Source organism: Musa acuminata, chromosome BXJ1-4, assembly GCF_036884655.1.
Source record: "Musa acuminata AAA Group cultivar baxijiao chromosome BXJ1-4, Cavendish_Baxijiao_AAA, whole genome shotgun sequence".
In the NCBI taxonomy this organism is placed as follows: domain Eukaryota; kingdom Viridiplantae; phylum Streptophyta; class Magnoliopsida; order Zingiberales; family Musaceae; genus Musa; species Musa acuminata.
In genome coordinates this window covers 42,227,828-42,242,301 of record NC_088330.1, presented here as the reverse complement: position 1 = coordinate 42,242,301, position 14,474 = coordinate 42,227,828, and the positions used below count along the sequence as shown (strand labels likewise).

The window sequence follows — 14,474 nt, the reverse complement described above, 5'->3', positions numbered from 1 at the left end:
TCATTCGGCTGATCATTTCACTCTAAGGTCCGATCCATGACAGAGAGCTCTTACCATATATATATATATATATATATATATATATATATATATATCTCATGAAAATGCTCATTTTGGTACAATCTAATTTGCCCACCACCTCCGTTGGAAAAAAAAATTATATATATGACATAAAAAGATGGGCCGATAGTCTCGAATGACTAATAATTGAAAAATTCAAGTTACATAAGTTTCGCTCATGACTTAAAAACTCAAAATTTTATATTGAATTGGTATTTAACCTAATATATATATATATATATATATATATATATATATATATATATATATATATATATATATATATATATATATATATATATATGTGTGTGTGTGTTAACATTGATGAGATTGATTTAAGGTCGTCATTATTAGTTTTCAAACTTGTACCAATGACTTGACTTATAGGAGGGAAAAGAGCTGCCGACACACACGGTATGAGGAGGACCGCGTGATGAGAGTTTTTGAGTAATCCTACCAACATCATTTCAACGTTATACTTTCAAGGAAAGGACTCACCTCTTTCTTATTGTTCTTCGAAAGGCTCACTTTGAATTAGTCTACGTGGAATAAATTTGACTTTTGCATTTGAGGATCACGTTTTGGATCAACAATGAAAATGGGGCCCATTTTTGAACAAATGATTGACTATTTCAAGATAATAAATATTTGTTGTTTTATATATCTTTAATAGGTTCCTTTGGTTGAAACCAATATATTCAATCGCCGGTGTCACATATTTCGGGTAGCAGCGAGGTGTGGATGCGCTTTCGCATAAGAGTCGGAGAAACAAGTCAATTTTGGTAGGTGGCTTCAACTAATCAGCTGCATATTCTTTGAATCATCCTTTTGTTTGATAAGAAATGACATGATTTGTGTGGTAGAGCGAGGGAAGAGAAAGAATTAATGGAGTCTGTCGAGTTCCTCCTGCTACTGCTACTGCTGCAGCTGATAGCAGTGACTTCAGCGGCAAGCTATCCAACGTTTCCGCTCCCTTCCACCTGCCCAAAAAGCTGTGGTAATATCAGCATAGAGTACCCTTTCGACATCGGCGATGGCTGCTTCCGTCCGGGTTTTGAACTCACATGCAACCACACAACCTCTCCTCCTAAGCTTGGGAAGATCGTCTTCCCAAGATCATTATCTTGAGAAGATCGTCTGAGAATTGCTACAGACACTGCAGGAACTCTTGCTTATTGACAGTCAGCCGCTAGCATCTCTATTTTCCATCGAGACGTCAAGTCATCCAATATACTCTTAGACGTTCATCTTACTGTAAAAGTATCAGATTTCGGAGCTTCAAGATCCATTCCTCTCGATCAAACTCATATATCTACGGGCGTACAAGGTACATTTGGATATTTGGATCCTGAATACTACCAAACCGGTCAACTAACAGAGAAGAGTGATGTTTATAGCTTTGGAGTCATCCTCGTTGAGCTTTTAACAGGCAAGAGATCAATTTTCCACGCCGAGGACGGAGAAAACATGAATCTGTCCATGCATTTTCTCCAAGCAGTAAGAGACGATCGCCTCGTAGAATTTCTTGAAGCTCGTGTTCTGAAAGAAGGGATAGAAGAAGGGCTTCACGAAGTGATCCAACTTGCACAGATGTGTCTCCAACTAAAAGGAAATTACAGGCCCACGATGAAAGAAGTAGAGTTTAGGTTGCAGAGCTTGAGAAGGATGAAGAAGCAGAGAAGGAATAATTGGACTGAACAAGGTCACGGAGAGTCCGAACGCCTAAATGCAGTTTCTACTTTTCTCGGAAAGAATATTTACAGTAATTCGGATAATAGGGCAATTCAAGAAGCGTCTAGAAATTATAGCTTGAAGAAAGAGATGATGTCGTCACTAAATGACGCACGGTAAGCATATTAATGTTCTTGATAAGTAGATGATGCTTTGCTCGATTCCTGTGGCACCCTTATGAACACTTGGTTTGTGATGTGCTTAAGTTGATTGGCAGAAAAGTAATCACATTATTTATATCCATCTTTAAATATTATTCTACAGAATGCACATAGCGTATACTTGAAATGATTGTGACGGATGTGATCGTGTAAATGAATCGAATCGTTCTATAAAGTTGATGGCACAGACGAGTCTACGCTTGAGAAGATCATATGTTGGTACACTTGAAATCTTTAAATAAGTATGTACTGTTCTTCTCATCTTTGAACTAACCCATAATACGAAAACATACCTGCTTAACCTCCAAAACATATTATCATTTAGAAATTGTTCCTGAATTTAAGAAAAAAATAAAAAAGAAGCTAAGTGGATTCCATCTGAGAGAAATGTTGTACGTAGAGATGGTTGTAGGATGGATGCTTAAGAATCCCATTCCATTTGTTCTACGATTGACTAAGCCCGTATTATATCTAACTCACGTATTCATTTTCGTTGCGATGCTCGACTCAAATTCGATCGAGAAGTAGTTTAATCTCACTTACATAAGTCTATCAAACATGAAAATACAGCTCTATAAAATTGTTATATTTTCCTACAAATTCATGGTTTGCTATAGGATAAGTAAGATTTTGTGTCCATCACGTGATATGGATTCGATTCTAACTTCTTTCACTTTCAAGCTTGTTGTGGGTGGAGGTGTTTGAAAAGACTAAGGATTCGATAGATGATCATATAAAGTTAGGATGAAGACGTACTTGACAAAGGTCTATTTGATGTTAAAGTTAGTGTAGAATTCAGATAGTTTGAAAATTTTTCAAAGTTCAAATTTTCTCATATCTAGTTAAGAACATATTTTTTTTAACATTCCGAAGTGATCTTTGAGTCGAGATTGAGATTAATATCGAAAATAATTATATTGATTTGTTAGATTATATGGCTCTTCTAATTATGTAAGATATATTATGAATGTTATTGGATTTCGATTATGATTATTGATAAATAAAAAAGAAGTTCAACTATACTAAGATTCCTTAGGAGATAACCTTGATAGGAGGGACTCTCCTAATTACTTATCATAGATCCTCTATTCTTACCCATAAATAAATAAAATTTCTTAGAGACTAATAACATAATGTATAATATACGGATATATGAATATGTAAATACGTAAATAAGAGAAGACGGGGATATGTGACATGATTGAGAGATTTTAGATATTCTCTTATCTCCCTTAGTCATGTGAACCAATCATTGAGAGATTACATATCTTTTCTCATATCTCATTTGTTCCTAAATCCATTGCTCAGTCTTATGAATAATAAAAAGAAAGAAGATAGCGGTTCTAGTTCTTCTTACATATTTGTATCACTACAAATTTCAGATCCAATGATGGTGCTCCTGTAGATTAGAGAAAATGTGTTTTTGAGAACATCAAAAGTGTGCATCGTAAATTTAGCTATATTATTATTTGATTTCAGATTTTGGTATTAAATTTTTTTTTATAATAATAGTGATTTTTATGCTTAAAATTGGTATCAAAGGCCTAGTTATTAAATCAAATACTTTAGATCTATTTGTTAGTATCATTTGCTTATGAAAAGGTATTAATCAGTTTTTATTTATGATGCATAAACAATCCAAGAGTATTGTTGATTTGCTTTTCAATCTAGTCCATCCTATTGCCTACTTACAAGTGATGTAAGACTCCTTGTTTTTTATCGATGAACCACTATCGATAACTTGTTATCGGTAATAGCATTATTAAGGGTGATGGCCTCCATTGGTCGCTAGCCCAATCACAAGCAGTGACTATGCAATGCAAGTATGTGCAGCAACTATAGTAGTGCTATTGCCCGTGATGGTTGTGGTGGCTATGCAACGTCACTATGTGTGGTGACTATAACAATACTATCGCTATCTACAATGATTACAACAACATAATTCTCAGTGGTGACTGCAACAACATCGCTGTGGAAGCATTTGCTAGTGACGACCGGCATCAATTAGACATCAAAGATCGCACATCACATAGTGACTATGAACATCGATTGCGGTGCCTCATGCTGGTGGTGGTCGTCGTGCCTCATGCAGTGATCGTAAAAAGGGATAGTTAGGTTTTTACTTAGAAGGATAAATTTATCTCTAATAAATAAGATAATTCTAATATGTATCCCTATATTTGCTTTTCAATTTTTCCCTTCAAGAAATCATAAATTTTCTCTATATACCCTAAATGAAAATTATAATTTTACCCTTTAGAAATTTAAAAAATAAATAAATTATGTCCTCAATTATAAAATTTATTAATGTAATTTATTTTAATCAAATACTTTGATCAAACTAATCATAACTATATCTTTTTATCATTTAACTAGATTTAGATTTGATCAATCAAGTTTTGATCGAATTAGAAAAAATTATATTTTGATTAATTTTTATTTCGATCAAATTTAGTATTTTATTGACTTGATTGGGTTAATGTTTAACCCAATTCTGGGCTTGCATAATTAAATAAGATTGATTGGTATAAAGATTCTATAAGAATTTTTTTTAAAAATATAAATTATAATTTTTTTTATAGTTTTCTCATATGGCTTATGGATTAAATTTTGTATGTAATAAATAAAAATCTAATTATTGTTCTTGGATGTTTATTTGGTTATTGGCATGTATATGTTTAAAATTATGAAATAATATTTATTTCTCACATAAAGATATAATTTATGTTTCATAATGATTATAGTTATCATATGAGTTTTTTTTATGCTAATTAATATTTAATAATTATTATGATTATTATTTTATAATTAAATTTTTAAGCATAAATTATATTTAAAAAATTTAATGAATATTATTTATAATTTATTTCTATAAATATTATATGACCGGTAGTGTAAAAGTTGCTTGGGATGATTGACATATGTGATATAATTTATAATAAAGGTCTTATCATTTATATGATATTTTAAATTATATTTTATTTTATTGTATTGGTATTACAACTATCAAAATGGCTTATACGAATAATTTATAAAATAAAATTATATTAAGAAAAATAATATTCACAATGATATACATGATTAGGAGATTTAAATAATCGTAAAAGAGAATCTACTTCAAATATTTATGAGATAGGATAAGATGATGCTGTTTTGGATATCCTTACGGTTTAGGATTATATACCCAATAATAATAATACTATTCCATAAGGATGATATTTATACATAAATAATTTTGTGTGAATACTAGATATGTCAATATTTCACCAAAAATAAAATATAGATGATATTAGTTCAACATTACTGAAAAACTCAAAGTATTAATATTATATTATTGCAATGGTACTTCTTTTATTTTATTCTTGTAAATGTCTATATATTTTTGGATTAAATTATCATAAATGACATAAGTATATGTAATTTACACTAGGTATATTAGACCTTAATTAGATTAGTTAAAAGGATCACATACTTAATTATTGAAAGTTTTGTGGAATAAATAATTAAGATAACCGATAAAAAAGTTTAAAAGACTCAATTTTATGATAATTATGAATAATATTTAGACTTCATTATAATCTATAATTAGCGTACTGAAATATTTTAAAGATTAATTTAAACTTACTGATAAGTAATTGACTAATATATTAATAAAAAATAACTAAAATTTAATATGAAAGTATTTGAGAAATTTAAGATTATATTCTTAATATGGTTGATAAAGCTATAAACTCAAACAACATTCATATAGTTAAGTCATTTCTTGTATAATTTATTTTAAATTTTGCTTCTTAGTTTGTCTCGTTTAAAATTTACTATAATAAAATTAAGGATAAATGAAACTTGGATGAACTAACTAGTATATGTATTTGGAAAGAATTAAGATTTAAGTAGAAAAAACTCATAATATTTTAAGTACAAGAGTGGGTAACAATAAAAGAAAGTTAAAAGCATAAATTATCTAAGTTTATAAATATTATATAAATTCATAAAAAAAACTCCATATTACTTCTATGACAAGGAATGTCATATGAAGAACATAAAGTTTGATTTGAAATGGAAAGGTACAAATTTGATTTTTGTATGTTTTAAATAAAACATTACAAAAATATTCTTAGATTAATTCTAACACGTTACCAACAATAGATATTTATTTTAATATAAAAATTAAAAGAGAATAAAATATTTATCATTACAATGAATCATCTTAAAATGAAAGCAATAGTAATTGGTATTTATCAATAATAATTTATTTGATAAATCTTAAAGATTTCTTATAATTATAGATATTTAATTTTTTTTATCGATTTGATAAATCTTAAAGATCAACGTCACTATGGATTTTGAATCTGATGATGGTGCATCCGCAAATCAGAAAAAAGGTTTTATAAGCAATATCGAAAATATACATCATAAATTTAAATTTATTATTATTTGATTAGACATTAAATTTTTTTGTATAATAATAACATATTATGATTTTTATACTAACAGGATTATCCAACCATCATTAAGCTAAGAAATCGTGCATAAACAATTGTGGAGTGACGATTTATGTTAATGTTGGGACTATCAATTATCATTTCGTCTTGTGAGTACTGACTCATTGTTCGATTCGATAGATGTGTTGATTGCACGAGTAAGATATGTAATCGGATTGCCTATACGTGAAAAGCCCCAAGACCGATAACTAAAATAGAGAACTGAAACCTGCAGCTCCTCTTCTGCAACCACATTAGGGATTGCTTCCGAACTTTCTCGGCTCTTGGAAGATGGATCTAAATTCGCGATCTACAATACAGTCGGACGACGAATTGAATCGAAGTTGACGGGGTCAATGCAACAAGCCATCAATTGAATGTCTAATGCATTCGCATGACGGTAGATGAATTCGATCATCATTTCTGAACCAACGCGGATGGATTTTACTATGAGAAGACTTGGGCACCAAACTTCCGTCCCTGTTCTTAGCAATTTTGTGTCCATCAAACTTGCAATAGTCAAACAAATTCCACCAAGACTGAATCGGTCAAGACTTGGGTACCGTGTGATGGTAGTCCGAGAACACGGGATGCATCCACAAAAGCCCAACGTCACCCTGGATAACGTATGCACACATCATAGCACCGGCGTCAATATCCTATTCATCATGCTCATTCGATTCATAAATCCTTTGAAAGTACCCACTTGACCCGTTCCAAGCAACCATGGCAACGTGGCCGTACCAAAGGCCTTTAAGGCATTTAACCAAACACGCAATACGCGTGTTTGGGTAATCCATCCTTTCCTGTATAAAGCTTGGCCCCTCGCATCCCTTACCCCCAACACGGAGTAAGCTACTCCTGCCTCTTCCGCGGCACGCGCACACAGTTCTTTGCATCCCTTATCCCCGACTCCGAATAAGATATCCCAACTGTAGCGAAATACTCTTAGGATCCTCCTCATCCCATGTCTTCCATAATCGACAAGTGTTATACCTCGCTCCACCTCTTCCCCTCGAAGTCGCCCCTCAAGCCCTCCCCCTCGCCGTCCTCCTCTTGCCACTTCGAAGAAACTCTCGCTCTTCGTCTCAGCTCCCTCCTCCCAATCCCCGGCCACTCGCTGCAGGTCCCCCTCCCTTGGGTGGCCCGCGCCGTCCACCTCCTCGCCCTCACCCTTGCCAGCGCCGCGGACCTCGTCTCCGACCACTCCCTCCGCGGCCCCGACCCGGATGACCTAGTTGCCCTCCTCGACGCCGGCGTTACCCTCCTCGACGCATGCAACGCCGCCTCCGCCGAGGTCGCCAGGTTGGAGCGCTGGCTCCTCCCCCTTCGCTTCGTTCTCCGCCTCCTCTCCGACGAGGAGTCGCTGACGAAAGAGAGAATCCGACGGGCGCAGAAGGCGATAGTCGAGTGGGAGAGCACGCCGAGCTGCGAGATCGAGGGCTCAGCAGGCAAGACGATCCGGATAATGGCGCCCGATGAGCCACCGCGTGGCAAGGCGTCGGTCGTGCGGAGGGCGACGTACGCGGTGGAGGCTGTCTCGCGCCTGGTAACGGCAGCAACGATGGGGGCGATCGGCAAAGGGGAGGCCGCTCTCCCGCACGACATACGGGTCTCCAGCGACTGGCCGTGGGCGGAGGCCTACAACGAGGTCGCGGCGAAAGTTTCCGCCCGAATAGGAACGGTGCCCCCCAGCGAGCTGGAGGCGGTGGAGGCGTCAGTGAGGAAGTTGAAGGCGGTGATTTGCGGGGAGGAGCACGGAGACCGAATGGAGAGGCTGGGGATGGCGGTGGCAGCGTTGGAGAGCGCGACGGAGGAAATGACGGACGGGTTGGACCGGCTGACGGGCAGCGTCAACGGAGCGTTTCATGCGGCGATGGGAACGAGGAATGCCGCGTTGAGCCGCCTCCGGTCTGCTGCAAGTCGGCATCGCAAGCAACTGTTGCACGCAAAACGGAAGCACTACTAAATAGTAATTAAGGCGAATTCGTGCGAGAAGTTTGTTACCTTTCAAAAATTTTCGCAAAATATTTTTATTTTTAAAAAATTAGAAACAATATTTTTTTTCTTCAAAATAATCATTTTATTTTCCAAGTTGTCCCTAATTAGAACCAAAATGGCAATGTAGAAACTCGCTATTAATGTAAATATATCTGATGTATATCTTGTTTTATTTTTTTTCTCTTTTCTGTTCTAATATGAACTCTGAATTTTTAATTTTTGCTGTAATTTTGATTAATCTATACTATGTTTTTGTTGTAATTTCACCCATGCTTTGATCAGACGCTGAAGAGATCGATGTTCTATACATTAGTTTTTTGATTGGCATATCAATTAAAGCACGCGTTGATCAGCCATACTTTGTGTCCATCACTCATGATTTGATCAGACTGGCAGACAATCACAAATTCCACCGTGATGAATCAAATTAAGTTTAGCCAAAGTGGACAATTCCATAGCAGAACTGCATCACGTTACGACTCTATACAGTCTACGCGATAACGTAAGGCAAAAAGAAACGAAGCATGAAAAGGGCTCAATATTATTAGCCGAGGCAGCCTTTGGGTCCCTTTGCTTGCTTCACGTGCGGAACGCATGGGGAAGAAGCCCATTCCAACATACTTACTCGCTCCCACAAGCTGCGAGCCCGCGGCCGACCACCCCGGGCCGCCTCCGCCTCCTCCCTCAGCCGGCGGTTCTCATCGCGCAGGCGGTTCACCTCCGCCCGCGCCTCCCCCTTCTCCTTCTCCCGCCGCGCCATGGCCTCGAAGCACTCCCGGTTCCGTTGCTCCAGCCCGTAGATCTGCGCTTGGAGACCCTCGATCGTCCGCCCCATGAGACACACACGGTGGTCCTCCCGCAGCTTCACCACCGTCCGCGCCAGGTCCGCACCCCGCCGCCGCAAGTAACCGAGCTCCGCCGCCACCGCACGCATCTCCTCCTCCGCGGTTACCGCCCGGAAGCCCAGACGCGAATTCTCCCCCAGCAGCACCATCCGCTCCGCCTCAAGCACCTCCACCAGGCTCCCCTGCAGCTCGATCTTGCGCGCCGACTCGGCCAGCCGCCGCTCTGCCTCCGCGCTCTCCGCCTCCAGCAGATCCCGCTCCACCGACGCCAGCACCATTTGCGCCACGATCATGTCCAGGTCGTCGGCGGCGGCGACAGCGGGGGGCGTACCTCGGGGCAGCGGTTGTGGCTGGGCAGCCAATGGTTGGAAGGAGAGGGAGCTCTCGGCGTCAGAGTAAGCGGAGTCCCGCAGATCATGATCGTCATCGGCGTCGAGGTCGGAGGGAACGGAGGATGTGCGACGTTGATGTCGGTGGAGCAGGGACTGGGAGTAGCGGTCGGCTAGGTAGAGGTACCGGTTATGGAGGTCGTGGAGGAGGGCGATGAGTTGGGGCCGCCTCTGGTAGTAGTTCTCCGCCCGTTCCGCGAACGTGTCCGCCTTCGAGTTCTCCGGTACAGCCACCGCGACAGCTTGCACCCTATGCTCTATATCTGCACCCCATTAACCCAATTACTTGCAATTTCTATCTCATAACCAAAGAAATCAGAGATCTAATTTTAACTTGAAATTAATCCCAACCTTTTTCTCCAGAAAAAAAACACATTCAATTTATGTTTTGCTGCAGAGTAGGCAGAAATTGTAAATCTGCATCGTAATGAGCGAACAGTATTGACAAGAGGACAGCAGATATTAATAGACCTACGTAACGTAGCAGGCTGTTCTGCTTCTACTCTCCATTCCACTCCCTATTTGACTGCAATATCCCATTAAAAACTTATCGTACGTTTCAAACTCAACCAGAAAGGGATGATAGCAACCATCCAAAGCAAATATAGAGAATCCAACCACTTTACTCTCCCTGGAAGCAACACTACCGAGACAGTGACATAGCATCCTTCATTTACTTCGGCAAACACTCAAGTACGTTAATTTTGTTCGTTTCCCATCCGACTTCTTCCATTCGCGAGATGAGAAGAAGCAGCAGAAAAGCTAAGGGGAACAGTGCTCGTCACCTGCAAGAGTCGCTTGAAGCCAAGGCGGGCATGTGGAGGACCGACACAAGGAGTGTCCCGTCGTCGTCGTCGTCGTCGTCGCCGTCGTCATCGCAATGGGAAACGTCGCCAGGGACGCCGCGTTTCAATGCGGTAAACACAAAAGAAGAAAACGCTGCAGGCCTTCTCCTGAATCGATTGAGCATGACGTGAGACGAGCCAAAAAGTGACAGACAAGTAAACTCGTAAACGAAAAGATAACTTGGTGCGAACCCGGAGGGTTACATCACCGGAGATCAGGAAGCAGGAGAACCATGGGTGCGTGGAGGCATTGTGATAGGGTTAAAAAGCTAAATCCGATCGAAACAGCTTGGAGATAAGATACACATTTTAAATCTGATAAGTTACGTTAAATAAGTTGGAACGTAATCTAGATAAAAAGAAATAAATCATAATCACCGGAAAAGTTGGGATTGCCAGCCTGCCTTAAGAGCGAAAAACATTGGGGATGTGAAACACGGAGAGAAGAGCTTCAGAATGTTGTAATTCCAACTCTGGTTTTACATGTAACCTTTATTCTATGCTATATCAGTAATATTTCACATGGTACACGTTAAACTAATGAAATTATTTTTTATGTTTGATCAAAATCTTTATAATCCGTACAGATATACTAAGAAAAGAGAAGGTTTTATTTTTATTTTTATTTTTGCGTTCTTTTGCAAAGCTAAAGCTATCTGCCTGGGTGAAAAAATAGGAGTGGGAAAGCAACAAAGAATGTCAAGTTCACAGAAAATGAACTCCAGTTTGGCAAACAGGGTCAGTTAAGAACATCTAAGGAACCACTACATCAGTAACATCTCACGTTCTATTGCAATGTTCGTCGTAATCTACTGCTGTCATTCTAAGAAAAGAAAACTTAGGGTAGGTGTTTCTTTCTTTTCTTCTGTGTGCTCTTGAGAAAGATAACAAGAAAAAAGACAAGAAAATGGAGAACAGAGGATGAGAACATGACATGAGACGGGAAACTGTACCGCTTTGAAGGAAGAGAGAGTCCAGTTCGCCGGAGAAGCTCTGCTATACTACCCGAGAAGCGACATGAGTAATCAGCAGGAGCAGAAGCAGAGCAGAGCAGAGGGAAGGGGCCATTTAGGTCCGCCCGATGTCCACAGAGAGAGAGAGGAGTAAGATCCAACCATGTTTGGTTTTGCTGATTCGTTCAAATTAGAGCCCAGGCTTCTATGGCCATCAAAGCCGTCGACACTTCGGGTAGGGGAAGATGGACGGCGGTGGTGGTGGACAGGTTCCCCGTTCTCTGAAGTGTAGCCAATAAAAAAGGGAAACGTAGCCTGCGGCGTCCAGTGTTTTCAACTCAAGCCGTCAGATGTCGCATTCTTGACTACGGGCGTTTTGGTTTAGAGCCCCCTACTTGGTCGTATTCACGAAATTGCCAATCACCGACCGCTGCCGAGAGGATTGCAAATATATCATTTTCGTTAAATTAATTAGTATTATAAATAAATTAATTATAATTATAAAAATATTATGGTATTTATTTATTTATTTATACTCGAAACAGACTAATATTGACTACTGTTAGTATTGATTAACCTTATTTTTTGGAGTAATATTAACAAACAATATTTGAGAAATGTAATTCAGAAATCATTTTAGTGTAAGATATGGAATCTGTGTTTGGAGACGTAAGGTCATCAAAATCTGAACGAGTCCACTGTGATAAGAATCATGGAGAAATGTGAATTACCAACTATGTTGGCCATCAAATGATAAATCTGCAATAATGAATTCCACACTGATCCCTTCAAGAACGGGCAATGCTTCCCAGGCCAAGATTTTGCTTGTTAACACAAATTGTTCATAACCCCATCCTTGATGTGTGCATGGATCGGCTCTGCTTGCCAATCAAAACAAAAACCTCGAATGATCTGATCACCAGGCCACACCTGAAGTAAATTCTGCAAGTGACTAATGATGCCTACCAATCTCTATCCACTTAGCTTTATATGATTAAATGGACATAAGATGATTATAATTGTTTCCTCTATGGTATTTCTGTGTCATGTATGGTAGATACACTAATGTGGCAGTGACTGACCATCACAGACAGAATAGGTAATACTCAAAATCCTGATAGCTATTCCGCTTTAATCTACTCAAAACCAGTTAACAACCTGTTCATCCTAACTCTTGATATTTGCCATAAAATTCATTTACTTTGCAGTCCAACTACAAAAGTAGAGTGCTAGGAAAATGAAAGATGAAATATCTCAAAACAAAGAATCACAACCGTCTCCTAAAGCATGAGCCAAAAAACAGTACTCGTGAATCAAACTGCTTTGTACTAAAAGCACACAGAGATAAAGGTGTCATATTTATAACAAGCAGATCTGCATCTCCTAGAGCTTCTACAATTGAAAGGGATAAACGAGATCCACAGCATGAAATGTAACAAGATTCGGCAGAAAATGGTCTTATTTTAGCAAGAACTCGACTTCTTTTATGTGAAATCCAAGGAAGATACCATAGCCATAAGACACAATGCAAGTCATACGCGAACATAATACTATGGGAATCAATTGGTGCAGTATACTAAACAATTATCCAACATCATGATTCTTAAAGCACCAAGCCCTAATTCGCCTCATACCCTTCTTTGGCCGGGGCATGATCGGCGGCCGGGATCTGGACGTACCCCACCTTCTTGGGGCTATCAGCCATGTAATCCTCTTCCTCCTCCCCGTCGGATGCGCACGCATCGTAGTGGTTGGAGACGAGGGACCAGACAAGGTACATGGTTGCGGCGGTGAGGGCGCCGCAGCCGACGCCGAAGAGAAGGCCAGCCACGACCACGATGATGTCCTTGGCGCGCTCCTGGAGGGAGCCGAACCCGAGGCCGGCGGGCTCGGCGACCGCGCGGCGGACCAGGTGCGGCCGTCGGATCAGAAACGGGCGGCCGTCGTTCAAGGCGTATGCGGAGGAGGAGAAGGGGGTGATGGTGCGGCATATGGAGACGAAACGGTAGAAGCGATGGGGCGCGGCGGAGACGTCGGCCGCAGTGGAGGAGGATCCGGTGGTGGAGATGGAATAGGTAATGAAGAGGATGTTGCGGGGGTGGAAAGGGGCGCCGGGCCGGGCGGCGGTGGAGGAGGCAAGGAGAGCGACGACGGCAACGAAGAGGACGGTCGCAGGGGCGGAGAAGGAAGCCATGGTTGAGAACAGAAGAATGGGAAGACGACAGGAGAGAAAAAAGCGAGCAACTTTATGTGGAAGAGAAGGGACTATATACACCAAAAATCTATTCCGACCTGTTCGTGGTATACCCGGAACATGTACCTACCTCACAGCTGCTCGTAGACGATTTGCATTCGCGAATCAAAGGAAGGATAGGTGGTAGGGGAAATTTGGGTGTTCCATATATAACAAACTCCTTTGACTTCTTTGGGTCTGATGGGCCCCTGGCGGTGTTTTGACGGCAGAGCAGTCTGAACCGGACCGTGCCGAAGCTTTACTCTTTTCTGGACCGCCCGAATCTGGCCGATCTCTTGTTTGAGAAAGTATGACATGAAGCCGGGCCCTACAAATTATGCTCTCAGAAGGGCCAAGAGATTAGGGAGACGACATATTGTTTAAGAATGTTGATTACGGTCATCATGAATCCATTCCTCTCCGTTATGTGATAATTACACTGGAGTAAACTATCGTGTTGCTGAATTATAAAACATTAGGATGTGGAATTATCATCTTATTTATTGATTTGACCAGTAAAAATTACAAGAAGTCTTCCCGTCTCCTATTGAAATCGCACAGTCCTGTCCATTGCATGCATTTTAAATAGATTTCCAAACGCATTGATCAAGATTCGTGCACAATATCGGCGGGTGCATTGGTACCGTCAGATTGGTGCTTGCTAGCCTTCACGGTATCTTGGAACTCTTCCAGCACCCACTGCTTACTGAGACTATTTAGGAAACTTGATGTGGTTATAATTCCCATCAAGATTTTACCAAAAGAGGTGATGTAG

The 14,474-nt window shown here is 39.9% G+C and overlaps 3 protein-coding genes across 4 annotated transcripts; 1 reads left to right on the top strand and 2 right to left on the bottom strand.

The window, feature by feature from the left end:
• The first annotated feature begins 7,400 nt into the window (after positions 1–7,400).
• On the top strand, positions 7,401–8,402 carry LOC135672234 (uncharacterized). The gene has a single exon (XM_065180692.1). It carries the CDS (start codon positions 7,401–7,403, stop codon positions 8,400–8,402), a length of 1,002 nt encoding a protein of 333 aa, XP_065036764.1.
• Positions 8,403–8,833: 431 nt separating this feature from the next.
• On the bottom strand, positions 8,834–11,732 carry LOC135671792 (kinase-interacting family protein-like). 2 transcript variants are annotated; one of them, XM_065180001.1, is made up of 3 exons: positions 11,467–11,732; positions 10,454–10,621; positions 8,834–9,931 (listed from the first exon to the last, which is right to left on the bottom strand). In XM_065180001.1, the coding sequence occupies exons 2-3, from the start codon at positions 10,542–10,544 to the stop codon at positions 8,979–8,981; spliced, it is 1,044 nt and encodes a 347-aa protein (XP_065036073.1). In that variant the 5' UTR covers positions 10,545–10,621; positions 11,467–11,732; the 3' UTR covers positions 8,834–8,978. The 2 variants fall into 2 exon arrangements, with proteins under 2 accessions (XP_065036073.1, XP_065036074.1); XM_065180002.1 differs by lacking the exons at positions 10,454–10,621; positions 11,467–11,732 and adding an exon at positions 10,020–10,194.
• Positions 11,733–13,084: 1,352 nt separating this feature from the next.
• LOC135672233 (uncharacterized) lies at positions 13,085–13,660 on the bottom strand. Its single transcript, XM_065180691.1, has one exon. The coding sequence runs from the start codon at positions 13,658–13,660 to the stop codon at positions 13,085–13,087; it is 576 nt and encodes a 191-aa protein (XP_065036763.1).
• Positions 13,661–14,474: the final 814 nt, after the last annotated feature.

Bases quoted from the DNA above. Each gene is read 5' to 3' on its own strand.
- LOC135672234 (XM_065180692.1), top strand. From the start codon at position 7,401: ATGTCTTCCATAATCGACAAGTGTTATACCTCGCTCCACCTCTTCCCC.
- LOC135671792 (XM_065180001.1), bottom strand. From the start codon at position 10,544: ATGACGACGGCGACGACGACGACGACGACGACGGGACACTCCTTGTGT. The intron at 9,932-10,453 runs GTGACGAGCACT...AATGGGGTGCAG, and splicing joins GCTTCAAGCGACTCTTGCAG to ATATAGAGCATAGGGTGCAA.
- LOC135672233 (XM_065180691.1), bottom strand. From the start codon at position 13,660: ATGGCTTCCTTCTCCGCCCCTGCGACCGTCCTCTTCGTTGCCGTCGTC.